Below are 27,004 nucleotides of genomic sequence, written 5' to 3'. Positions count from 1 at the left end.
CCAGGACGGGACCAAATGTGGATAACACCTTTTCCTGGAAGGATCCCTTGTTCAAATTTCCCTTTTTAGAGAGGGTTCTCTTGCTGGAGAAGTCCTGTGGTGGCCTGCAGCTCCCATGAACTTGGTGGCAGTAATCGAGGACTGTGTATGCCAGTAATCACCGGACCAAATCTGTGGCAGTCTCCTCTTCCTGTGGCACCCAGCGGGGGTCCCAGCCATCTCACATGCCCTCCCAGGCACTCTGTCGAACAGAAGCCAGTGCCCATCCCTTCTCCTTCCTTCAGAGCTGCCTTCCAAAGTGCCCTTTGGGGAGATGGTTTTTCATCCTCCTCACTTACCCAGGGCTTGGTGGGGCTGGGATCCTCTCAGGAGGTGGCCCCTTGGGAATGACCAGTCATAGGGGGATGAAGTCACTGATCTCATGGCAAAACCAAGGGCTAACCGGGGAGGCACCAAGCTGTGTTTTGGGAGGTCAGACAGCCAGCATAAAGTAGGTGTCCCAAAATTGCACACGGAAGGGAGGGAGGCAGCTCCCCAAGGGAGCAAAGTTGATGCTGCGATGATGTCTTTGGAGGAAGTGGGGCACGCTCGGGGGGCCATGTGAAGCAGGGGACAGTGGATGCCCCGGCATGGCCACGACATCGAATGGCCCACCACATGAGGAAGATGCAGCTGTCCTTACAAAGAGAAGCTGAGGCTGGAGAGGGGCAGGACTTGCCCAAGCTAACTGGGGCAAAGACAGCAGAGCAGGGTTTGAACCTAGTTCTCACTACCTGTCCCCTTGGGTAGGGGGGGCAGCTCCCTCTATATTGGCACCACCCTGCTTAGGCACAGAATCTGGTGCTGCCCAGCCCTGGTGAGTCCCAGGGGTCCGTCCCAGGGAGGCAGGGGCTGGCAGATCCTTCCTGCTGGAGTGTTTCTAGTAGAGATCCTGGGTCTGGGTCTGGACAAGCCACGGCAGGATCCTGAAGGGCAGGCCGCTGGTGTGCTGCCAAGCTGGGCAGGGGGTTCCCCAGCCCAGGACTGCCTGCTGCATGTCAATCTAGGCAGAAGAGAAGGTTAGAGACTGTCCTGAGATTTTGGAGAGGTCATCTCCAATGACAGCTGTGGTTCCTCCCCAGAAGCACACACACCTGCCACAGACATCCATCGCACACGTGCACACAGGCATCACACATATACCAAAAACACCCATCAAACTAGCACATGCTCACATCACACATATACACACTCCTCCATCACACGCGCACACATCGTGCACACACACACACTTGTATACACCTTTGAGGGATTCACACCTGTCTCCCCAGAAGCTCATCCATGTACCCCAGATAAAGAAACTCCACTCTAAGCCAGTCCTTATCTTGTTACAGATGGGGAACTGAGGCCCAGACTGACAAGCTACCTGCCCTCTTCCCTAATTGTCATTAAGAGCTGACCCCGCTTTGGCACATCTGGCTGGCTCAGGTCATGATCTCAGGTTGATAAGATCAAATCCGGCTACGAGATCTGAGCTCGGTGTGGAGCCTGCTTGAGATTCTCCCTCTTTCCCTCTGCTCCCCTACCCTCTCGCACCCCGGTCCAAAAAAGAGCTGACCTCTCTGAAGTCACAAGGTATGAGTTCAAACCCTGGCTCTTCCAAACCACTGGCAGACTACGCCTCTCTGTGCCTCAGTTTCTCCATTTGTAAAATGTCAGTAAGAGTGGAGACACAGCAGGGGCTTCTCCTGGCAGGGGCGGCCACGAGTGCCTGGGCCTCAGTTTACTTCTCTGTGTAATGGGAATGATTGTGCCCACCGCGCCTAGAGTGGTTTGAAGATTAAACGGAGACAGGATGTGAAGCGGAGGCGAGGTGCCCTGCACACAGTGGCGCTCACTGCTCAGGAAGCCTTTGTTGCATGCAGGGCTAGGGGATGAGGGCCCTGGCATCATTAGTCCAGGCGTGGCGGCACTGGGTCCGGGCTCAGCTCCCCGGCCTGAAGCACGTGAGAGGGCACCTCAGAATTGGTCCCCTGGCCCCCAAACGGTCATGCGGCGAAGGGCGCCGGGCTCAGGTGGGCACCTGGCGGGCCTCCCGGCGGGGGCGCCCGGCCCCCCGGGGCTCCTTCCGGGTTGGCAGCGGCCGTGCAGGGGGCGGGGGGCCGCGCCGCGGGGCCGGGCGAGGCCGGGAACGCGCGCCCCCGCCCCGCGCCCGCCTCCCGCCCGCCCTCCCGTCGCTGCGCTGGGAACCGGGCTCCGCGCGTCGGGGGAGGCAGGCGGCGCGGGCGGGCGGGGACCGCGGGCTGGGGGCGGCGACGGCGAGGGGCAGCGCGCGGAGGGCGCCGGGCGCAGCATGGGCGGCCCGCGGGCCTGGGCGCTGCTCTGCCTCGGGCTCCTGCTCCCGGGAGGCAGCGCCGCGTGGAGCGTCGGGGGAGCTCCGTTCTCCGGACGCAGGTAAGGGTCCCACCACCTCTATGCCCTGCCAGCCCCGGGGCCGGGACTCCACGCACCCCTCCCCACCCCCCGCAAACCTCCCTCAACCTCCTTGCAAGCCAAGGATTGGGAAGGGGACCTGGTGCCAGCCGGATGGGAGGAGAGACCTGGGCCAGCCCCGCTATCTGGAGGAGGCTCCCGGCAGTGCGGGGGTCCCCGAATCCGTGTGACTGAGCGGGCATTCCCCTCCAGACTCCTCCACCGCCCCCACCACTTCACCTCCAGAGCCCCAGAGGTGGGGGAAGGGGAACAACGAGGGAGAAGCCCGCCTCCTGGGACTTCCATCGCCCTAGCTCAAGGGCCCCCTTCCCTGCACGCAGGAGAAGCCCAGCACATCCCCCAGCTGACCCTTGGGGACCCCCCTCCCTTTTCCCTTCTCTCGGCTTTTTTTAGTACCCCGGCTATTTATTTCCCTCGGAGGAAGAAGACTGGGGTGGAATTTCACAGATCTGTGGGTCAGTGGCCACCCCAGGGACCTGGCATTTTAATCAGAGACTGGAGAGAGCATTCTGTATTCCTGCTGCTGTTTCTGGAGCTGGGAACATTCTCTCTGTTGGTGTTTGTGGAGCATCTCCCCAGGGAGGAGCCCCTTATTTGCAACGTGGTCATGAATCCTTCAAGGATTGAGTAAGGTAGGAAGCACTGTCCCCATTTAGCAGATGAGCAAACTGAGACCCCAGAGAATTAACATAATTGTCTGGGTTCATGGGCCATTAATGGAAGTGTTGGGATTCGAATCTGTGTCTTTCCGGCCATGATAACAGCGTTTGAACCTGTCCCCTGTCCTGGTTGCAGCCCCTACCCCTGCCGGGGTCCCCTCTCAAAGGCCAGCCATTTGTTTGAGGCAGACAATGCAGAGTAGCCAGACCGCTTCAGGCCTTTTCATCCCATTCAAAGGCCTTCCTGGGGCCCCCACCCCCTAGGGCCTCAATTCTTTAATTCTTTTCAGAAATTCCCTTTCGCAGTGGTCAGGGGCCAGCATGCCCTTGCTGGGCTAGCAAGAGCAGGTGACATGGCTAGGGCTGGAGGGCAGAGGTGGCGGCATCATAGCAGGCATCCCAGACAGAAGCAGGCAGGTGGCCCATATCACAGCTACTCCCACCTCCTGCATGCTGACCACAGCTGACCTGGGCTGGGCATAATTACCTGCACCCACCACCTCCAGAATCTTCCCAACTGCCATGGAGGCATGCATTTTGATGATCTCCCTTTCACGGAAGAGGAAGCTGAGGCTCAGAAGGATAGGACCTGCCCAGGGCATGAATGTGAACCCCCAGGATCCTAGGTGCTAAAATAACCAAGACCCTAAATTCGAATTTCCAGTGTCGGGCTCAGGATAATGGTGGAGAGGGTTTAAGGTCCAGACTGCCCTCCAGCCAGTCCAGGGCAGGGCTTCCCAGCCTGGGCTTCTCACCCACCAGGGCTTCCTGGGTGGGAGCAAGATGGTGACCCTGGGCAGGTAGCTGGTGGTCACTGGGAACTGTCACGCCATCTGTTCACAGAAGGCTCACAGTGGCCTAGCATCACCAAAGCCCTACAGGCAATGCCATTGTTCCCATTTTACAGATCAGAATGGGACCCAGAGAGGGAAAGCGGCACCTCAATCCCGGCCAGCCAGTTTCCCAATCCCATGTCCTTGGCACCCTAGGAGAAGGTGTCAGCTGGTGGGTCTGGGAAAGGTTTGCAGCTCGAGGTTAGGAGTCCCGGCTCTGGTCCTCACTCAGTGTGTGACCCCAGACAGGTCACCTCATTGCCCCGGTTCTCCTTTTCCTCAGTGTTCCCCTCTCCTCCCCTTCTCCCCGGCCCACTGGCCTGTTCTGAGGGGGGATGGTCCACCCCAGGAGGAACGAATAGTGGTTCACGCTATCATGGACATGAGGTGGAGGAAGGGACCCGTAGCTGGAGGAATCCGTGGTCCTCAGCTGCCGGGACCTCCCCTTGTGGCCATGTCCCACCATTGTTGGAGATAGCATGGGGACGTCACACGCCATCAGACCTCCCTCCACCCCCAGCCCAGCACCCCAGGCACCCCTTGGCAGCCAAGGGATTAGAGGCAGAAAAGAGGCTTTGTGCCTGGGGAGGGGGAGGCCTGGGAAGGCATCCAAGGGGCTGCCCCAGCCCCAGGAATGTGGCAAGACTTTGAGACCCCCAGAACCAGGGTGCCTGGGGGCTGTGCAGAGCTGCCTTGGCTCACCCTTGCCCCTCTGTATGTCCCCCAGTCCCTGCTGCGGCTGCTCCCTGACCCCCCCCCCCAGGTCCCTTCCCTCCTGAATCCCTGTTTCCTTTAACAACCCCATCTCAGCACTGTGGTTCTCTAATAGAAGCCATCACCAGTGTCCCAGGCCACTTCCTCCTGCAGGGTGGGCCTCCTTGGGACAAGTCCTAGAATCAAGGAGAGGGGAGAATTCTTTTCCCCAGCCCCTTTCCCAGGAGCTCAAATCCCAGCTCTGCACCCACGTGGGTGACCTCGCCATGTGACTTCTCTTGGAGCCTCAGGGTGCCCCCCGTATTAAATGCAGAACCTGGCAATCTCTATCCCAAAGTCAAGGCAGAAACCTTGGATGGAAGGTGCTGTGCTGAGGTCTCTCGGGGAAGCCGCTGGACCCCGGCTGTGGGCTGTGGGGTATGAGCCCCAGTCCAAGAACCACAGCTCTTTGCGCCGGGCTATGTGGCTATGTGGTGTATGTGAAATCTCTTCTGCCAGAGATCTTGCTGTCCCCATCTGCAGATGGACAAAGTGAGGCACTGAGAGAGTCAGGGCCTTGTCCAAGGCCACCGAGCTAGGAAGTAGCAGGGCCAGGACTAGAACTTTGCCTCCAGAGTGGGGTTCTGGCTCTAATCACCCTGCCCCCACTTCATATGTCTCCTTTCTTTCCTCTTCTTTTCATAACGGCCCTTGGCCCCTGGCCCGCTTGGCTGCCTCCTGCAATTAGCGCTATCACTGTTCCGGATCACAGCCCTGGGCCCCGCAGAGACAAAGTCCCCTGGGCCCCCGTGGCAGGGACTGGAGGGCAAATGGGAGGGGGGCCCTCGTGGGGGCAGCCGGTGCCAGGCTGAGCTGGTCTGGCCTGTTTTCTCTCCTCCGGCAGCCTCTGGGGGCCTGGGAGGTGCTGAGTGGGCACGAGTGGCAAGCCCAGAAGGGAAGTGCCGCTTTCTCCCAGCCCCTGCCCTAGCTCTATGCCACAGACTCAGCATCGGGGGCTCCTGGGCACCTTCTCACTGACCACATCCCGTCCCAGGAGACAGGGTCCACAGGGGCAGCAGGATTGTAGGCCGGCTTCCAAGTACTGCATCCATCTCCGGGAACCTGGGTCATGGCTCCCCTGCCCAGGCCCACTCTCTGCTCTTGATCATTGGGTCATTCAGCAAACGTCCCTAAGCACCCTCAGGCTGAGCCCTGTCATGGCTTGGCCCCTGCCAGTGCCCTCTGTCAGCATCCACAGGGAAGGGAAGAGCTCAGGGCTGCTGAAAGGGACCCCTGGAGGTGCCCACCTCTCCTTGCAGGACCAGTCAGTCTGGGCTCACAGGGCAATGAGGAGCCATGGCGGACAGTGGACTCAGAGCAGGCAGTGGCCACATTAAGTCTGTGCTTTAGAAGGACCTCCTTCCTGCTGCCCGGATGGAAAATTTACAGGGGATCCGGGCTAGGGCTCTGCAGAAGAACTTAGATTTATCCAGAGAGCAGTGCAGGCTGGGGTCTTCCAAGGTCAGGGAGGGGCGGGCTGTGGTTTTGGTGATTCCCCACACCCCAGGGAAGGGGCCAGGGGCTGACCTTGGACCCCATATATCCTGACTATCCCCCTCTGGCTAGTCAGCAACCAGTTCCATATCTCCCAAGCAGGAGATTCAAGCAAACTCAAGGTCATGAGAAATAAATCAGGGAGCCAGGCAGTGACCCACCTGGGGGCAATTTTAATTAAGAAAGAAGAAGAAAATTGTTTTCTCTAGCTCCCACTCCCCGGGAAAAAGAGGCAGATCAGACAACTGTGGGCAGTCCCAGGCGCACCTCCCCAAGCGCAGTCCAGGGTGTGGGCATGAAGGGAGGGGTGTGCGCTCGTGTGCGGGTGAGGGCATATGGCCCTGTGTCTGTAGAAACCCTCAGGAAGCCCCCTCCCAAAACTTGCACTCTGAGTTTGATGCATTTTTCTGGAGAGGAGCTGCAACTGACGTCACTTTCTCAAAGGGGCTTATGCCCCCACCCCTCGCCAAGCAAACAAAACTCCAGTTTCAAAAAGCACAGCTCCAGGGACCCAGGGGATCTAAAGGATGGGGGGCCTTTTTGAAATGTATTTAACTTTTAAAATCCCCACCTGCTCATTAGAAGAAAAGTTGCCAGCCAGAGGTTAAGAGGGTGGACTCTAGGATCAGATGGACCTCAGCTCAGCCATGACCATGTTGTTCATCTTGGGTGCCTGGGGCACATCCCAGACCCCAGAGTCTCTGTCTTCCCATCTGTAAAGTGGTGCTCATAATTGGCATGTGAAAGGCCCTGGCCCCAGCTCCTGGTGTGCAGCAAGCATGATAACCTAAGGCTGCTGTTAGTGCAGGGGACAGAGCAGATGGAGAGCCCCTTCCTGCCCCCAGAGGGGGCCATTTGCCGCAAGCCTGTGATTTTTCCTACCTTTGTGCACATATATCTATGAATATGCGTATAGTCTTTGGGCTTCCTCATTTGAATAGAAACGCAATCATTCTCCTCCTGTTGCGTTTTTCACTTAAGCAGACATGGTGGTCTGCGTGTGGAGAACTTGCGCTCTAGCTCAGCATTGGGTTTTCTAGGCCTAGGGGTCCTGCGGCTGTTTAGGTGGTTCCTGGTTTTGCATCTTTCCCAACAGCGCTGTAGCAAGCGCCTGTCACCTCTCACATGGGGTGGCTGGCCACGGGCTGGGTGGAGCTTCTGCCAGGTCATTGGTCTAAACAGAGCCATCCCTTTTTCCCCTTTGCCTTTGGCTGGGCTGTTCCTGCTTCCCAGACTGGTTCCAGGGTGACCAGACAGGGAGGGGACTTCCCCAAGGTCCCACAGGGTGTTAGATGGCAGGTACCCGCCAAGGACATTGTCCTCTGGGTGGGCCAGGATAGGGGGTGGGACAGCAGCCAGGAGACTGATTTTGGTGGCAGCAGATGCCTCTGTGATGGCCGGAACATTCCAGGCGCTCAGCAGCCCTCAGCCTGCACAGGGTCACGGGCCCTGCATTTTTTGCTGGGGCTGGAAAAGGAGGCACTGTTTTAGGTGACCCTTTGCAGCCTGAGCCCGCCACTCCACCAGAGTTTTCCTTTGTGACCTCAAGCCTGGGGTCAGCAGGTTCCCAGGTTGGGGCCTTTACAGAACCACAGACCATGGCTCAGGAGATGGGGAGGAAACAGAAGCTGAGGTCTCTGGCACGGAGTCAGGATCCAGGGTGGGCCATCCACATTCCTAGGTGCAAATCTGCCTCTACCATGCGCCAGGTCTGAGACAGGAACAGTTGTCTTCCCCTCCCCTCTGTAAAATGTGGGGAGGTGCCGGCCTGGCTCACCAAGAAGGTGAATGTAAATACCCTTAGCATACAGTAGGTGCTCAATATATGTGGTGCATATAGTAGTTGCTTGATATATGCAGCACAACTATGATTATTAATCGGCATTTGGAGAAGTCAGTCCTCCATGCTTGGGACATCTGGGTGTTCCACAGAGGGGACCCAAGGATAAGACAGGCGGCCTCTCTTCTGTCATGCCAGGGGAGGGAGAGGGCAGACATGAATTACCAGCTGCATTCAGCCTGATGGGGATACAGAGTGCTGCAGGATCCAGGCAGAGGACCATCATTCTGTTAGGGTAGGTGGAGATGGGAAAGGACAGGGGAGAGGTGACAGCACAGTAGGGCTTTGAAGCTCAGAGGTAACAAGTGGGGAAGTAGAGGCAGGGTGCTCCAGGCAGTGGGCCCAGTGTGAGCAAAGGCCCGGAGGTGCAGGATCCCAGCAGGTGTGAGCACTGGAGTACTGAGCATGAAGGTGAGCAAGGGAAGGATAAGGCCAGGTTTCCATTTTAGGGCACTCCTTCTTGGGAGCCACTGAGGGGCAGGATGGAAGGGCTGCTGCTGTTGTCCGGGTGGGCGGCAGGAGGTATTGGTGACCTGGATGGGCTGCGGGGGGAGAGAAGTGATATTGAGAAAGGAGAGGTTGGGCAAAGATACCTTGCTCCTGTCCTGTGCCCCGCAGCTCATTCCCCAAGCCCTTCCGAGCGCCCCCAGCACAGCTGCCCCCTCCAGGGCTCTGGATTCACTCCCAGCCACAGTGCCCCCAAGACTCCCTCTGGGACCCAAAGGACTCTGGGAGCTCAGGGGTCTCTCCGCCTAGAGGCTCAGGGGCTCCTGGAGAGAACCTGGACCTCCTCACTCACCCCCCCACCTTGGGTCCTGGGCAGGGGCTGTGCATAGCACCCGAGCTTGCTCACTGTGGGTCTGTTTCAGGAACTGGTGCTCCTACGTGGTGACCCGGACCATCTCGTGCCATGTGCAAAATGGCACCTACCTTCAGCGAGTGCTGCAGAATTGCCCTTGGCCCATGAGCTGCCCGGGGAGCAGGTGAGCAAGACCCCAGTGACTCAGAAGCTGGTGGCATTCCAGGTGGGGGCACAACATGAACAGAGGCCTGGTCACAGTCCAGCATCAGAAGTGCAGGGCAAAGCTGGGATCCCGGTGGCGGGTGGAGTAAAAGGAACATCAGCACCTCGCCTTCTGCTCCTGGGGCACCTGGAGGGCTTCCTGGAGGAAGGAGTCCACCAGTTACCCACATGCATTTGCTTGGTGAGGCTTCACTTCTGCGGACAGGCCAGCTTGCAGGGACTTCCTGTCCAATTAGGATCTGGATCCCACCCCCCGCAACCTGGGGAGTTAGGAGGGATTGGAGGGGCTGAATCCCAGAATATAGCCAGAGAGAGGCTCCAGAGGGGCCCAGAGGTGGCAGAGGACCCCGGACATTGTCCTCATGGACATCCAGGTGAGCAGGAAAGGCAGCAGAAGACTCTGTCTGAGTTTGGCCCCCTGGTCCCCTTCTTTCAGCTATAGAACCGTGGTGAGACCCTCGTACAAGGTGATGTACAAGACGGTGACCGCGCGTGAGTGGAGATGCTGTCCCGGGCACTCAGGGGTGAATTGCGAGGAAGGTAGGACCCCCTGAGGGACAGGCCAGGTGCCTTCCTTCCGGTGCGCGGGTGGGAGCGGTCAACCCTTGCTGAGTCAGAGCCACCCTTGCTGGCTGCCCCCCAGGTGTGGACCCGCCTCCCTCCTGGGGGACCCTCAGGAGCTCTGGAGAAATTCCATACATGCCCTGGAGCTCACATCTTGAGTCACTCCATCCCAGGTCTTTCCTCCAAACTCAGGGGAAAACCCATATGGACGTGTCCATTGGCGATCCTCCCAGCTCTCAGAAGCAAAGCACCGCTTGGGTCCGGGCTGGCATGGTTGGGATGCTTGTATCCATCCTACAGGTGAAGAAACCCGGGCTCCGGGAAGTGGTGGGTGTACAGTTGCTAAGTGGCAGTCAGGGTCCGAGGGATGGGCATACCACGCGTAGTGCATGTCCCAGGCACAGGATGGGGGCACTTTTACCCCGGGGCCCTCCTCTGCAGGCCACACGTGTGGCTCAGGGCTAAGCGCCCAGCACCCCAGTACGCCCAGAGGACACAGCCCAGGCCTCCCCATGCTCTGGCCACATGCTCACCTGGAGAGCCCTCTCCAGGCCACCTGCCTCTCTGCTAAGCAGACCAGGTGGCTCCTGCCCTCGATGCCTACCTGAACTCAGAGAAAGACTTTGGTCACCAAGGGCTGTGTTCCCACAATGGCCCTCCAGAGAACAGACCAGCCTGGAACCAGCCCAAGAAGCAGTCCCGTAGGCACCTCAGTGAAAAGGGGCCATTTGGAGCCCCCAAAGCAGCCTCAGTAGCAAGACCTATTCTGATTCCATGAATGCATGAGACATGGCCTCTGGCTCAGGAGGACGTGATGCTAACAGAAATCACCAGTCTTGAAAGATACACAAGCTTCACCTCCCCGGGACCCTATGAGAGTTCTGGCTCACAGACCAGAGGCCCAGAGATGTGGAGTCCCATACCCAGAGTACCCCAGGGTGTGGGGCAGAGCTCACCACAAAATGGGGTGGGGAGGGGGGCTGGCAGGTTTTCTTGTGGGGCTGGGGGGTCCCCAGTTCTGGTGGGGTGGCTAGAGGAGCAGGGGAGCTGCCCGATGGCCAGTAGGAGTCCTGGACTGAGAGGAGACCACCAGGCCTATGTGGGAAGGCAGTCGTGATGGAGAACCAGGTACGAGACCCTCCCCTCCATGCTGGGAGAAAGCAAGGCGGAAGGGCCCAGGGGGCAGGAGGAGAGCCAGCCAGGAGGGCCTGCTGCCAAAGAGGCTACAGAGGAGCTTGAATCCCCAGAGTGTGGGGGCCACCTGGGCCTAGCAGGCCTGCCCAGACAAAGGCTGCTCTATCCCTGGCTTCCCTCTCAAGGGCAGAACTTCCCAGGTCCACGAGGCCATTGTGGAGCTGGTGACGGTGGGGGACAGGTGGGGGCAGAGCCCGCGCCCTTGACTCCCACAGCTGGAGGCGGTTCATCCAGAAGCCACGATCAGGGCTGAGGGCTCTGATGATGGCATGGTGGGTGTGCAAAGCAGGCAGGGCTGGGCCACCCCTGACATCTGCCATCTCCCTCACAGTGTCTCCAGGTCCCAGCCTGGGGCCGGGAGTATCCAGGGCTTCATGGGCCAGGCCAGATCTGCTACACCCCAGCTGTGTGGCCTTGGGCCGGGGACTCCCCATGCATTGTGCAAGTCATTGTGCAAGGGCTGGGGAATGGGGAGGCTGCAGAGCCGGTGGCCCTGGTGTCATGCCCACTCAAAGGGAGGGGCACCCTCTCTAAAGAGCACCATGCGGCCTTGCGCTCTCGCAGAGCCCGCACAATAAGCCTCAGTGTTCTCACCTGTGGAATGGGCATGATACTAGAGTCTGCCTCCCAGGGATGTCTTGAGGATGAAATAAATACACAGTAAAGACCTTGTTGGTGGCCTGCCTGCCCGGGGTAGGCATAATGTGATGATGAATGGGACAGGAGGGGCCTCTCCCAAACCCATACAGTGAGAGCTAAGTAAAGGGATGCTCGGGCCTGGATATTCTAGAAAACTGCTCTACTAGCAGCCCTGGGAATGGGGGTGGGGAAGTGTAGGGAATTGCAGGCCCATCCCAGGCCCTGCCCTTCCTCTGACAGCTGGGCTGAGCTCCCCACCTGTTTCCCCTGCTGGTGACTGACCTCGTAGTCTGCCCAGCACTGGGACATGGACTTGGGACCACAGAGCTGTGTCACCAGAGCAGCCTCGGTGGCCTGAAGAAGGAGAGAGAGGACCCCTCATTCCAGAATCCAGACCTAGATCAGCTATGCTCCACCTCTCTGAATCTTGTCTCTATCTGGAAGTCACCTGGTGTTGAAAAATGCCCACGTTTAATACGAGCACCAGAGACTCAGGCCTTGAACCTTTGGCGCCCGTGCTGGGGATTCTGTGATGGCTCTCTGGGACTGTCCTGCTTCCGACCTCTGAGACCACGCTTCTCGTCAGCTGCTCAGCGGGCAGGCCCCTGCATGCTTCCCCACCCCCATTCCCAGGGCCTTAGTCTCCAGAATCTTCATTCCTTCACAGCTCTTAGCCCTGGCTTTCCCATCTGTGGAATGGGAATGTTCACTCTGATGATGAGCAGGGATGTTCTCTGATGTTCACGACAACCTGGGAGGAAAAGACTGGAATGGGCCCCATTTTGCAGATGGGGAAACCAAGGCTCAGAAAGGTGAATGGACTGACCTGGAGTCACTCAGCACGGAAAGAGCCAGGATCAGGACCTGCCTAGATAAGCCTCTATTAGTGTATCCAGGCCTTGGGAAGCGGGGACTAGATGGCGGGGAGGGAGCCAGGCTGAGGTCTCACCTAGCTGCCCGCTCCCACTAGAACACAGCTGAGGAAGGGCCAAGGCCAGGATGTATTAAATCTGCTGGTCCTGACCCCCTGGTGGGCTCTGCTGAGGGCAGGGCTGCTGTGACCTCCCTGTGATCCTGCCTCTGGGGCAAGTCCCAGCAGACAGATCAGCCCCAATGTCCAATGATGAAAGTGAGGCTCAGAGAGGGTATAGGTCTCAGCCAAGGTCACACTTGCTAGTAAGCTCCGTAGCTCGGATTCTCAGAGCAGAGCCAGGGCTCTGACTTGAGGTCTGCAGTATACCAACCCCCTACCTGACCCTCCCACTGTCAAATTGACGAGGGGAAGGAAAGCGTCCCCTGTCTGCCATGCCCAGCACCGTGACTCATACTCACCGGCGTCATGCTATCGTGTTTCGGTGCAGAAGGTCCAAATGTAGAAATTGAGGCTGGGACACGGAAACGCTGTGCTCAGGGTCACATCCAGATTCAAAGTCCATCCGTATGACCGGAGCCAGGAGTTTTCCTGTGCAGCAGCCCCAGCCAGGGACTCCCAGGGCAGGGCACTCAGCCTACCGGCGCAACCCTGAGACTGGCGGAAGCCCACCTAGACAGAAAGATAGAGGAGCTCCCTCCCCCTCCTCTCCCATGGGATCCCTTGGTGTCAAACAACCTCTGTCGGCCCCTCGATGTCCCACTGTCCTTAGCACACATGTCCCTTCCCCATCCAGGGACCCCCGCAGCTCTTGTCGTCTGTGGTGGGGAACCAGAGAAGGAAGAAGTTTGCCTGAGGTCACACAGCACAAAACCTTAAGAATAGAAGGGAGGTTGTGGCCCAGGCCTTTTGTGGGCACCGGGACTGTCCGCACCTCCAACCCTAACAAGATGCTGGTTACAAGGTCAAGTTTATGCTTCACTCTGAGGATTCGGGATCTCCTGGGGGCTCAGTGCTGCATGAACCTGCCCGTGTCTGCCACCCCTCTGCTCCACTCCCATCTGGAAGACCTGGAGGCCCCCATTTCCTGACTCCCTGCCAGCCCATCCTCCACCCCCGGCCGGTGCTACCCTCTCCAACCTCCTGGGCGCGACAGTGCTGTGCTCCAGCCCTGCCCTCCCTCCATCTCAGCCCCGGCCCACACTGGCCCTCTCTCCCACCATACAGCCCAGGTAGCAGCTGTCCCCTTTGCCTGTGATCTCCTTGGAGCCACCACCTGGCTATGATGTCCCCCATCCTGCTGCACTGCTCCTGTCTCCCCAGCACCAAACCTACTAATGGGAACCTCATTTTACACTGAAGAGAGGGCCAGGCCAGACACAGACTGAGGCTTTCCAGAGACCGCTGGAAGGAACTCAGAGCTCCCGGCCCCTCCACCCCAACCCCAGCCTTGGTTCAGACCAACAGAAGCAAATATTTATATTTGCAAAGTAAATTCCCAGGAGGACACCTGGCCTGGGCCTGGGGAGGCAGCCTCCCTGTGGCTGTGGTCACTGGACCCAGCAGACCCGTGGGTGGCTTGTGAATGAGGCAGGCCCTCTCCCAGCCCGTGCCCTGAGAGAAAAAGTCAGAGACGCTGCCCAGGGACACTCTCAACTTCTCAAATCTGCCTTCTCAGCTTAGCATGGGACTTGAATCCCCACAGCCCCACCTCACTGTGCAGACAGGCAGCCTCTCCACTCGGGGCCTCGTGTTCTCATGAGAACCCAATGAGAAAGGGCTTCTTAGCTTAACCCTGGTCCTGGGCAAAGGGAAGGGGAGCTCCTTGTGGGGGCAGAGGGCTCAAAACTATCTCTGATGCCATCCTTGTGCAGATCAAGACAGGGAGTGATGGAGCAATGAGAGCTTCAAGGGGAAGCTTTGGTGGGTAGCTTGTTCTGTCTGGGAAGACTTCCTGGGGGAGGTGACATGGGATTGACTGCTTCAGGGAAGGGGGTAGGGAAGCTGTGTGTGTGTGTGTGTGTGTGTGTGTGTGAGTGTGTGCACGCGTGTGCACACACACACGCGCACACAATAATGATAGAGACCTCCCTGGTGGTGGGAAGTAGCCCACAGTCAGGCTTCTAGAATGGAGCTGGAGTTTGTGATCCTAGACCTAGCCTGGAGCCCCTGAGAGGGTGACTTTGGGGCTCAGGGGCAACCCTTTAGGACAGACCACCAGGCTGGGGTGAGGGGGGCTTTTAGCCCACTGGGGTCTGCTTTAAGGGCCCTAGCCCAACACCAATGGGAAGTATGTGATATTTTTGGATAACAAGAGACCTCTCGCCAACCCTCGGCCTTTTCCCTACTGGGATTTGCTGTGCTCAAAGGCCATTTAACAACTTGGTTTTCCCTTAAAGTAGTTCTGTCCATTTATCAAAATTTGGAGGAGTTTGGGGGATCGTTTTTGTGAACCCTGAAACCAAAACTAACATATTCTGTGATTTTTTTGGACAGTTTTGTTATTTTTTTAGCCTGCCTTCCTTCCTTCTCTCTTTCCTTCCTTCCTTCCTTTTAAAATTTTTAACTTGCCCTTGACTTTGAGCCAGTTACATCTATGTTGATGGTCAAACTGTGTTTTCATTGGTTTTTCTAGTCTCCTCCGGGCTCCCAGAGAAATGCCTGAAAGCAAACGGGATGAAAAAGAATTTCCAACCACAAGTGCACAAATTAATGACTCAGGGAACCCCTTGTGTGGTGTTAGAAGATTTATGCTCATTTTTAAGAGCGTGGTGTCTGCAGTCCACAGTACTTTGCTTTTTATTTTGTTTTGCATTCGTTTTTCAGCCGGCGAGTCATGCCTTCATGAACAGAAGGTTTACTGAGGCCGCTGAGGTCCTACTACTCACCGGGCGCTTTTCCAGGCCTTGCAAAGGCCAGGCTGGGTCTCTGCCCTGGTGGGGCTCATGTTCCGGCAGGGGAGGGGAGCGCATGATGGGCAGCAGACTCGGGAACTGACATAGTTACAGGACGCGTTGGAGAAATGCCATGGAGAAACAGGGGAACAATAGCAGGGTAGCGGGGAGGGCGGGCTGGGCAGATGGTCTGCTCAGTTTCATCCCAGAAAAAGCCCAAACTTCCATGGGGTTGGAGAGACAGCAGCTTCTTTTGGCAGGCATCTTGCAAAGGGTAATAAAATGGCCTTTTACATCTTCACCTGGGAGCAAAGAGGGTGAGGAGGGCTCGGGGAGCCCATTCCCCTCTGGAGCCTGCATTCCTGCCAGTGCCAGGCCTCCCTGCCTCGGTGCAGCCTGCTGACTCCAGGGGCCAGCTGGCCCAGGGAAAGGAGCTGAGGCCCTGGAGTTAGTCCAACCGGGGTTCAAGTCCAGGCTCCAGCCTTCTTGCTTTCACCCAGGAGAGAGATTCTCATTCACTCATCCATTTGTCTGAGCCTAGGGGACAGAGGAGCTCTGTGCCTCAGTTTCCCCATCTGTAAAGTGGAAATGGTACTAGCACCCATTTGGAGGGTTGAGGGAGGATAATGAGTTAAGACTGTACATGGGAAGTGTTTACTAGAATGTGCCAGGCCCGGGGTTAAGTGCTAACTGTTAAGTGTCAGCTGTTATTACCTACTCTAGGGTTGGGCTGGGATAGACACTGCACTTAGCACTGGCCATGGCTCACAGTGGCGTCCCACCCCCCTCACCTGTCCCCAATCCCTGACCCAGTCTTGAGGTGCCAGCACACCTCTTCCTCTGTCCTGGGGGAGAGTCACTCCCTGCACTGGGGCAAGTCACAGGTCCCCAGGGAGGGCATGCTGGGGATGCAGGCCCAGTCTGAACGAAGGCCCTGTAGTGCAGCAGGGTCTGGCAGCCTCCCTACTGAGGGCTAGCCAGAGGCACCAGTCTGGTTTGAGTCCCCGGCGCCTCACTCCCAGCACTAACCCACAGCCTGGCTCTAAGCCGCCAGGCCTGTGCCTTATTTGGGTCTTCTCTCCACCTCCCACCCCTGGACAGACGGCACTTTGTGGCCTTAAAAGGCAGGCCTGGGGGGTGGGGGGGCAGTTGCTACCGCTGGCTCCAGAGCCCCTCCAGCTGTGCCCCCCGCCTCTGGCTTGGCCAGCCCATCCCTCTGGCTGTGGAGAAAACCAGGCCCCCAAAGCCAGGCAGGCCAGGGCAGCTGGCTCTCCACAGGGGTGGTGGCAGGGGTGGGCTCCTGAACACAGCCCCCCTTGCCCTCCCAGGCAGCCAGCCTCCCTCTGGTTTTCATTTAAAACCAGGGCTGGATCCACTTCTGTGACTTTTTACCAGTTGGGGCAAGGAGAGGGTGGACGGCAATGCCCCTGCCGCCCGCTGTGTGCCAGGCCCTGCGTGTGCCCGCTGTGTGCCAGGCCCTGCGCGTGCCCAGTGGGCATCTTGGCACACATCACCTTCCTCGGGCCTCCCAGCAGCCTGGGAGATGTAGTGGCCTAAGGACCCCATTTTATGGTTGGGAAATAGGCAGGTCCAAAGAGAACAAGTCTTACAGGCAGCGAGTAGTAGGGCTGAGACTTGGCCTTTCACCTGTTAGCTCTAAGCTCTTAACCCAGGCAGCCAGGGTTGGGGGCAGGGGAGGAAAGTGGGCGTGCCTCACTGTCACCCCCACCCATTGTGAGCCCCTCTCCCCAACACCATCAGGCTGGCTGTCTTGTTCCAGTTCAGCCCAGCTCACGCTATGTGATCCCAGGAAACTGTCCCACTTCTCTGGGCCTCTGTCTCCCTCTGCACTAAGGGAAGTGGGGATCCCTGCTGGGGCAACAGCAGCAGACGGGCAGGGTGGGGTCTGAAACAAGGACAAGGACAGTGCAGGGCAGCGGGTCCCTCACCCCCGTTGTCCCTCAGTTGCAGGCTCCTCTGGCTTCGTGGAGCCCAGGTGGTCGGGCAACACCATGCGACGGATGGCGCTTCGGCCCACAGCCTTCTCAGGTAGGTGCCAGGGCAGCTGCTTAGGGTCTCTCTGGTTTAAGGGAGGGCTGGTGGGGGCCCAGGCAATGTGGTGAGGGTCCTAAGACCGGCTGGGTCTAGCAGTGGAGGGTCGGGGGGAGTGCCAACCCCATCCACCCCAGGGCTCTAGAGGGAGTCTGACCTGGGCCCAGTACCCCAAGACCCATGACCCCCGGACTCTGGCAGACAGAGGCCCAAGCCCCCAGCTTCTGCTTTTTATTGAAATGATGCTTTTCTAATAAGAGTCTGCAATGAGTGAGGCACGGTGCCAGGTGCTTTCCATTGTCAGCTCATTTAAATCTTCCAGCCCCAGGAAGGCATCATTGTCCCCATGTTAAAGAGGAGGAAGCCGAGGGCCAGAGAAGAGACATGCTCTGCCCAGGACCCCACAGCCAGGAAGAGGCAGTGCTGGGACTTGACCCCAGATTTTGAGCTCATTAAGGACTCCCCCATCCTTGCTCTGAGCTCAGTTTCCTCAGATGTGAACTGGGGTAACACTTGTCCCAACACCCAGGATCTTGGAGAGACGAGCCTGTAAACACTAGTCTCTGTATGCAGCCGCTGGGAGGTTGCATAACGGGCCGGAAAGGCTACGGATCACTTAGGGGTATTGCTGGGGAGACTGGAGGACCTGGCCAGTGGTTGTGGAGGGTGGATCAGAGGGGGAGCACCTCTGATGCCAACACCATCCAGGCTGTGATGTGTCGGTCCCCAAAGCCAGCAAGCCCAGGCCAGCCCTGCCCAGGGGGAAGCAGCAGGATTTCCTGCCCTGGCTTCCAGGGAAGGAGGCATCTTGGAAGCCGAGGCTGCAGGATGTGGGTCTCTGGTTCAGCTCTAGGGGCTCTGGAGCCCAAGGAAACCCTCAGGGCATGCCCCACCCTGACCAGATTGTAGCTCCTTCCCTGCACTGGGCCATCTCATGGGTTGGGGTCATTAAAAGTCTGTCCCCTTGCCTCTATTCTGCGTCCCCCTGAGGGCTAACGTGTGCCATGGGGAACCTAGGACACCTGGCCCAGCCTCATCCCTCCCTGCAGGTTGCCTCAACTGCAGCAAAGTGTCAGAGCTGACTGAGCGGCTGAAGGCGCTGGAGGCCAAGGTGCGTGAGCAGCTGCCCCTCCCCTGGGCCCCCCAACCTCGTCCCCACCCACCCTCCACGCCCCATCAGCTCATCATTCCCACAGGGCAGCTCTGAGCTGAGGTTCAACACCCAAGAGCAGGTGGCCTTCCCAGCAGTCGTTTCCACCCTCTGGAACCAGCTGGCTTCCCTTACGTGCCCGTCCCCAGGAAGCCTGCTCAGAGTCATATGCCTGGCCGGCTCCTTCCCCCACGAAGGTCCCCTGTGCTCCCCCATCCCCAGTGCAGACAGAGAATTGTACACATCGCCCAGAGCCCGTGGCTACGTCCCCTCCTTGCCCTTTCGCCTTTGCCTTTTACCCCACCACACCCACACCACCATAAAAACACTATCTTCCCAGTTTCTGAAGGAAAACATCTATTGAGCATCTCAAATGATTTCAAGATAAAAGGGTTTTAGCAATTAAAAAGTAAGACATTCCAGGGGCATCTGGGTGGCTCAGCACGTTCAGCCACGGACTCTTCATTTTGGCTCAGGTCATGATCTGGGCATGGTGAGATGGGTTGTGGGTTGCGCTCCGCACCCCATAGGGACTCTGCTTGAGATTCTCTCTCTCCCTCTGCCCCTCCCCTGCCTCCTGCGCACACGTGCTCTCTCTAAAATAAATAAATCTTTAAAAAAAAAAAAAAGTAAGACATTTTAAATTTAGAAACATGAAAAACTCAGAATGGCAAAAAACCTACCAGGAAATCATCTGCAGCAGTTACTTGTACCCCCAGAGAGAGCGATAGTCAACATTTAAGCATCTTCTCTTCCAGATTTTCGAAGCACACGCAGAGACGTACATACTCTGTCACTCTGGGAATTTATCTTAAGGAGAGTCGATGTGAAGATGTTTACCAAAACGTTAATAATGGATAGAGAAATTTGAAATCCGGACGGCCGAAGGGGTTGTTGCGGAGTTAGCATGCGTGGCTCTGCAGAAAACCAGCCAGCCATTCACAGCATCTCCATTTTGTCCTATGAAAGGATGCCCCCGATGTGTGCCAGAACCCTCGCTATGAGGCTGGGGAGCTCCGGGAAGCCCACACTGCTCCCGGAATTCCTCCTGGGAGAGGCCAGTATGAGGGGCTCAGTCTCAGATCTGGGGCGTGGTTCTCCATTCTGGGTCTGCCCAAGAGTTTCAACTTTTCTCTGGATCCCCACCCCCGGTCAATGGGCATTCTGTCCCCCCTTTTTCAAGGTTTTATTTATTTATTTTTGAGAGAGAGAGAGAGAGAGAGATTGTGTGTGTGTGTGTGTCTGTGTCTGTGTCTGTGTGTCTGTGTGTCTGTGTGCACGTGAGCGGGAGGAGGGGCAGAGGGGAAGGAGAGAGAATCCCAACCAGACTCTGGGCTGAGTGCAGAGCCCAGCGTGGGGCTCGATCTCACAACCCTGAGATCACGACCTGCACTGAAATCAAGAATCAGACATGTAACTGACTGAACCACCTGGGTGCCCCTTCTGGCCCCTTTTTAATCCCGGTCAGTGGCTCAGGAGGCACCCCTGACCTTTCAGAGGCTCCCCCACACTGGGTCCCGGAGTGGTTTTGTATACACCCTGCGGCCTTTAGTTCATTTCCTACCCTCCCAAACTTCCTTCCAAATTTCGTAAAAATCCTTCAAGCTTGTGGTGCTTTAAGAGACCAAGAGAAGGGGCGCCTGGGTGGCTCAGTGGGTTAAGCCGCTGCCTTCGGCTCAGGTCATGATCTCAGGGTCCTGGGATTGAGGCCCGCATCGGGCTCTCTGCTCAGCAGAGAGCCTGCTTCCCTCTCTCTCTCTCTGCCTGCCTCTCCATCTACTTGGGATTTCTCTCTGTCAAATAAATAAATAAAATCTTTAAAAAAAAAAAAAAAAAAAAGAGACCAAGAGAAGTTTCAGATTATCAATGCAGGTCAGCAGAGAAAAAACCTCACCACCCAGCAAACACACAGTGACCCAGACCTCCCCTTGGGTGGTGGAGACAGTGTGTAATGGCTTTCCTAAGGATGAATTGTGCAGTTTGAAAATCACAGGCACTTCTGGGCCCTGGGTCTCCAATCCAACCTGGGTTCTGCTGGCTGCGCAGGTCTCCTATGACCAAGCCAGGGGGCTCCTCAGCTAGCCTGTCCCTGTTGAGACCCTGGACCTACCCTGTCTTCCTCTTCTTCCACAGGTAGCCGTGCTCACTGTCACTGAGCGGGCAGTGCTCCCAACCCCAGTTGCCCCTGGGGACCTCGTCCCACTCTGGGGCTCCCCAGCAGCCCAGGGCAGCCCTGGGGATGGAGGCCTCCAAGGTGAGTGTGTTATGGGGGGGGTGTGCTCCCACATTCCAGTCCCCACCCCAGCTTGACCCCCTTCTGGGCCTCGGTCTTCTCAGTTCTCCAGTGGGCCAGAGGGGATGGGGCCTGGCCACCCCACCACCCCACCCCACACAGTGGAGCTGGGGTCAGGGACCCTGGATGACACTGACCCCTGCCTACCCCCTTGCCCCAGGGCTACCGGGAGCCAGAGAGAACATGAGGGCCCCACTGCTCCCTCGAGATGGTAGGTGCTGGCTGGGGTGCTGGGGCCACAGTGAGGGCAAGAGGAAAGCCAGAGCTGCCAAGCTGATGAACTTTCTCCCCCAGATCGAGTTGGTGTCCAGGGGCTTCCTGGACCCACCGGTCCCAAGGGAGACACTGGCAGCCGAGGCCCAATGGGGATGAGAGGCCCGCCAGGTGAGTGCCCACAGCACTGCCCCTCCCCTCAGCTACCCAGCTCAGCCCTGTCAGTGAACCCTTTGTTGGCCAAAGGTAGCCTGGGCCCCTTCTACCCACTCGTGTCTCAACTCACCCACCTCCACTTGCGCCCCGGCTCCCTGAAGCCCTCTTTTGCCTTCACTGGACCCATGCTTCCTGGGCACCTACCGTAGCAGGCTCTGAGCTGGGCACTGGGGTGGGCTCAGACCAGTTCATGCCTCCCGGAGCTCCCAGACCAGGGGGGAAGGGGGCACCTAGGCAGAGGAGGAACAGCAGTGCCCCCCACCATGGGACCAATGTTCTTCTGGGGGATGTTGCAGGTATGGAAGGCCCAAGGAAATAAGCGGAGACCCAGCCTGGGTTGGGTAGGGGGTAGGAAGGGCTTCCTGGTAGGAGTGACATCTTAGCTGAAGCCTAAAGGATGACTTGAAGGGGACACCTTCAAGGCAGAGCAAAGACTGGTAGAGCGAACAACTCATTCGAAAGCCTGGAAGGGAAAGGAGAGAACATCCTGGAAATCAACATTTCCTAAGAATCTACTAAGTACCAAGTGTCCATTGTCCTAAAGCCTCTAAAGAGGGTTATCCATCCCTCTGATAGATGGCCAAGGAGGTCAGAGCCAGGACAGTCCTGGGCCTGGGGCCTCAGGAGCCCTCTTCTATTCCGCTCCCCCAGGCTGCCTTGTCCTGCCTCCTTGCAACCACCCTTGGGCCTCCCTGCCTCTAGATACCCACCAACTCCCTGGTTCCATTGTAGGTCCTCAGGGCCCCCCAGGAAGCCCTGGCCAGGCCGGAGCTATGGGAACCCCTGGAGAGAGGGGACCTCCAGGCCCACCAGGGCCTCCTGGGCCCCCTGGGCCCCCAGCCCCTGTCGGACCACCCCACACCTGGAACCCCCAGTATGGTAAGTCCTCTGGGGTCACGTCAAATAATGGTGGGGGTGAGGACAAGACCGGCATAACCATTACCCCAATACCACTGCTATCTACCTTCTGTTTACCAGGCTTGCCTTTGGTCAGCTACGTGTTACCTAGTCTTTTGACAGATGCCATTGTCCTGCTCTGTTCTCAGATGAGGAAAACTGAGGGCAAGAGAGGGGTGATCACATAGCCAGGACATGGGGGAGGGAGGCCAGCTTCAAACCCAGGCATCCTCTGGAGCCTGTGCTTGGAACCGCCGGCATCAGGCCCTCCTGCCAAGCCTTGGAGCTGGCCAGGGTCCAGCCCTGAGAGTACCGGAAAGCTCCAGGCCTGGCAGCAGGAAATAAGCTCTGCGCTCCCTAGTTCTGTGCTCAGAGCCCCTTCCGCCCAGGAGGGCCCTGATGTGTATCCTCCGCCTCGTCCCCAGCCTGACCTCCATGCGTGCTGCCAGTGGTCAGAGCTTGGAGTGCCCCGTTCATCCCTACCTGTGCCTTTTCTTTGATGTATGTCTGGGCGCCATTCATTTATTCCCCCAGCCAGCCATTCATTCCATCTCACCACTCCTTCTCCTTCCCCAAGCCTCAGTTTCCTCATCTGTACAATGGAGAGAGCGACTGTAGAGTTCTCCCAGAGCTCCATGACCCACCCCCCACAGAAGCCCAGTGCAAAGTAGGTTGTCAGTAAACAGTGACTTTTATTAGTGTTCCCATCTGACATGTGGCAGTACGGGCTCAGCAAGCTGGAGTGTTGCTGGATGTCACGAGTTAGACTGTGGTAGGGTTAGTGCCCAGGTCTCCCTGCCTCCTGGTCCTGTGTGACCAATACTCTCCACTCTCCCCATCCCTAGAGCAGCTGTCCAGGAGCCCCAGCCGCACGGCGGGCTATCCCACAGGGCAGTCACGGTCAGCTTGGCAGAGGGGCAAGTACAGACTGACGGTCATGCTCAAGCCCAGCCCTGGTCACTCACCATCTTTCCCCCCTGCCAGGGGACCCTTTACTGTCCAACACCTTCACTGAGACTAGCAGCCACTGGCCCCAGGGACCATCTGGACTCCCAGGCCCCCCAGGGCCCATGGGTAAGTTGAGTCCAGGTCTAGGGTAAAGGGTGGGGTTGGGAAATGGCAGAGGGCCTAAGGCTGTGGCTCTCAGGAGGGAGCGAATGGTGGACTTCCTGGCATTGTACTCTGTTTCAGTCCTGAGGACATCCTGTCTTATTCCAGGTCCCCCTGGACTTCCTGGTCCCATGGGCATCCCTGGGAGTCCTGGACACATGGTGAGTAAATCTCCGGTTGCTCCCACTAATCTGTTCCATTCATTCATCCACACACCCACTTATCAGTCCACATATCTGTCCATCCATCCAGGCATCCATCCATCATTCATTCATTCAAGCATTTATGGAGCACTTAATATGCAAACTACTTTCCATAAATCTTTTCATTCAGTCCACATAAGGAGAAGCAAGCATTGCCCGCACTTGGTGGCCAAGAAAGATAGAGGTTCTTGACCTAGGGCTGCTGCCAGCACATAGCAACTTCCAGGTCAGGGCACAAACTCTCTGACTCCAGGGCCATAACTCTGAACCCTGAGCTGTACAAAGTCACTGCTGTGTGCCAGGCACTGGGAGTGTGGGAAAGAACCCAGATGCCCAGGCCAAACTGAGGCCCCCTCCTCTACCCCTCTGCCCCTACAAATCCCTGCCTACCCCATCCCGCCTCAGCACAAGACTGAGGCCCTGTCTTATTGCTCAGGGACCCCCAGGCCCCATTGGACCCAAAGGAATCTCCGGCCACCCGGGAGAGAAGGGAGAGAGAGTGAGTACTGAGGCAGCCCCTGGTGGAGGATTCTGGGAAGTCCTGGGTCATACCCACCAATAGCTGACTTCTCACTTCTCCTCCCTCCCACACAGGGACTGCGTGGGGAGCCTGGCCCCCAAGGCTCCACGGGGCAGCGGGTGAGTGATGTTGCCCACCCTACAGCACCCCCTCCAGGAACCCACAGGTCCAGACCCCTGCTCTGGCTCCATGCGCCACAACCAGAGCTCCCGACCCTCCCTCCGTCCAGGACATGGTGCCTCTCTCTCTTTTCTTGTCCCTTGTCTCTGGGTCCTCTAAGGATCAGGTAACATCCCTCTCCCTCACTTGGGCTCTTTGTCTCTGTATCTGTTTCCCTCTCTTTCCTCCTTGTCTCTGTCTCTCTGACCCTCTATTTTTCTCTCTTTCACTCTCCGTCTTTCCAACTATGATTGTAGATTTGTCTATTTCTCCCTTCAATTTGGTCAGTTTTTGCTTAGTGTGTTTTGAAGCTTTGTTTTTAGGTGCATACATGTTCAGGATTCTAATGTCAACCTTATGAAATTAATATCTTTCTCTCTAGTGATACTCCTTGCATTCTGCTTTGATACTAAATTAAACACACCAACTTTCTTATTTTCAGCATTTGCATTGGTATATCTTTTTCAGTCCTTTTCCTTTCTATTTTTATTCTTTTTATTTCTATTTTCCTCTGTCTTTCTATTCAAAGTCTATCTCTGGTTAACAGCATATACTCGGGGCTTATTTTTTAAACAGTCTTGACTGTTGAGTTCACTTACCTTTAATGATATGTAGAGTTATTGATACGGTTCCATTTAAGTCAACCATCCCACCATCTTGCGATTTGGGCTCTCTTGACCCCATCTTTTAATTTTTTTCCCTTTTTCCTGTCTTCTTTTAGACTGAGTACTGTCTACAGCCCCATTTTATCTCTATGACTTTGTGTTATTTTTCACGGTTGCTCTAAGGATAACGATAGGCATCCTTGACTTATCACAATTTGCTTGAATTAATATTATACCACTTCATGTATAAATAGGAATATTTCAACTGTATAATTTGCCCCCTTCTCACCTTGCTCTATCACTGTCATTCATTTCACTTTTGCATTTGTTATGATCCCCACAATACATTGTTGTTATTGCTTTAAACAATTGACTTTGAAACAAGTTAGGAAAATAGTCATTCATATCTACTGATATAGTTATCATTTCTAACGATTTCCTGTAGCTCCAGATTCCATCTGGTATCATTTGTCTTCAGCCTAAAGAACATCCTTTAGCTTTGCCTGTATGGGTCTGCTGGCAATGAGTCCTCCCCGCTTTTATCTAAAACTGTCTTCTGGGGTGCCTGGGTGGCTCAGTGGGTTAAAGCCTCTGCCTTTGGCTCGGGTCGTGATCCTAGGGTCCTGGGATCGAGCCCCGCGTCGGGCTCTCTGCTCAATGGGGAGCCTGCTTCCTCCTCCTCTCTCTCTGCCTGCCTCTCTGCCTACTTGTGATCACTGTCTGTCAAATAAATAAATAAAATCTTTAAAAAACAAAAAGATATTTTCAGCTGAATATAAAATGAGAGTTTGGCGGTTTTCCTCCCTTTTAGCACTTTTAAAGATATTGTTCCATGGTCTTCTGGCTGATGTAGGAAATGACAAATTCTCATGAGAAACTGGCTGTGGTTCTTGTTGTTCTCCTGTATGTACTACGTCTTTTTTCCTTTGGCTTTTAAGATTTTCTCTTTACTCTTGGTTTTCAACAGGTTGATAATGATGTAGTTGCGTATGATTTTGTGTTTATCCTTCTTTGGGTTTGCTAGGATTCCTAGATCAGCAAGGTTGCTGAGAATGTTGTTTTGGTTGGTTGTTTTTTTATCTAATTGATAAAATTATCTCTACAGCACTTTGGGGGGTTCAAGAAAAATTGAGCAGAAAGTACAGAGGATTCACATATCTTCCCTGTCCTCACATATGCACAGCCTTTCCCACTATCAACATCTCACGTACAATGGCACATTTGGTACAATTGAATCCACAATGACACATTGTCACCTGAAGTCCATAATTTACACAAGAGTTCCCTCTTGGTGTTGTACATTCCATGGTATTGGTAGATGAATGCTGTTCTGTACCCACCATTGTCATGTTATACAGAGTGGTTCCGCAGACCTAAAAATCCTTGGAGCTCCGCCCATTCATCCCTCTCCTCTCACTAATACGCATTTAAGTTTCCTCCGTGTCTTTTCACAGTTCGATAAACTCATTTCTTTTTAGCTGTAAATAATATTCCATCATATGTCCCACAATTTATCCATTCGCCTACTCAAAGACATCTTGGTTGCTTCCAAGTTTGCGCAGTTCTGAAGAAACATCCACATGCAGATTTTTGTGTGGACATGTTTTCAGTTCATTTGGGTAAATGCCAGTGAGTGCAATTGCTGGATCTTAGAGTATATTTAGTTTCGTAAGAATCTTTTCTGTAAGGAATACAGTGTGTGTGTGTGTGTGTGTGTGTGTGTGTGTGTGTGTATTCATATGTGGTAAGAACAGTTAAGATTTACCCTCTTAGCAAATTTCATTTACACAACACACTATCATCAACTGCAGGCACCATACTCTATGTTAAATCTTCAGAACTTCGTCATGTTATAACTGAAAGTTGGTATTCCTTTACCAACCTTTCCCCATTCCTCATCCCCTGCCCCAGACCCTGGAAATCTACTGTGTTTCTGTTTCTATCTGTTCAATCTTTTTTCTTTCTTTCTTTCTTTCTTTTTTTTTTAAGATTCCACATAGAAGTAATATCATGCAGTATTTGTCTTCCTCTGTCTGGTTTATTTCACTTAGAATAATGCCCTCCAGGGTCATCCATGTTGTTGCAAATGGGAAAATCTCCTTTTTTTTTTAAAGGATATATAATGTTCCATTATATATACACACATACATGGGGTGCCTGGGTGGCTCAGTGGGTTAAAGCCTCTGCCTTCAGCTCAGGTCATGATCCCAGGGTCCTGGGATTGAGCCCCACATCGGGCTCTCTGCTCAACGGGGAGCCTGCTTCCCTTCTTCTCTCTCTGCCTGCCTCTCTGCCTACTTGTGATCCCTGTTTGTCAAATAAATAAATAAAATATTTAAAATACACACA

General features: G+C 55.8%; 1 protein-coding gene across 9 annotated transcripts in view; it reads left to right on the top strand.

The window, feature by feature from the left end:
• Nucleotides 1–2,208: 2,208 nt before the first annotated feature.
• EMID1 (EMI domain containing 1) overlaps nt 2,209–27,004 on the top strand; it is a 44,642-nt gene continuing 19,846 nt past the window's right edge. For 2 of the 9 annotated variants that reach the window (XR_004278283.1, XM_032311389.1), the window contains exons 1-13: nt 2,210–2,433; nt 8,921–9,034; nt 9,512–9,615; nt 17,203–17,286; nt 18,339–18,400; nt 20,573–20,693; nt 20,893–20,943; nt 21,027–21,116; nt 21,894–22,040; nt 23,043–23,132; nt 23,277–23,329; nt 23,808–23,870; nt 23,966–24,010. Coding sequence is in view for 8 of the 9 variants with exons in the window: in XM_032311389.1 (XP_032167280.1) it covers nt 2,333–2,433; nt 8,921–9,034; nt 9,512–9,615; nt 17,203–17,286; nt 18,339–18,400; nt 20,573–20,693; nt 20,893–20,943; nt 21,027–21,116; nt 21,894–22,040; nt 23,043–23,132; nt 23,277–23,329; nt 23,808–23,870; nt 23,966–24,010 (1,125 nt within the window). In the remaining variant the exon portion in view is untranslated. Of the gene's footprint in view, nt 2,434–8,920; nt 9,035–9,511; nt 9,616–17,202; nt 17,287–18,338; nt 18,401–20,572; nt 20,694–20,892; nt 20,944–21,026; nt 21,117–21,893; nt 22,041–23,042; nt 23,133–23,276; nt 23,330–23,807; nt 23,871–23,965; nt 24,011–27,004 lie in introns of all 9 variants that reach the window. The other 7 variants (XM_032311390.1, XM_032311395.1, XM_032311391.1 and 4 more) reach the window with 7 other exon arrangements.

The sequence above is a fragment of the Mustela erminea genome, chromosome 13 (assembly GCF_009829155.1).
Source record: "Mustela erminea isolate mMusErm1 chromosome 13, mMusErm1.Pri, whole genome shotgun sequence".
NCBI classification, from domain to species: domain Eukaryota; kingdom Metazoa; phylum Chordata; class Mammalia; order Carnivora; family Mustelidae; genus Mustela; species Mustela erminea.
The sequence above is the reverse complement of the archived record's forward strand: the minus strand, read 5'-3'. Positions and strand labels throughout refer to the sequence as shown.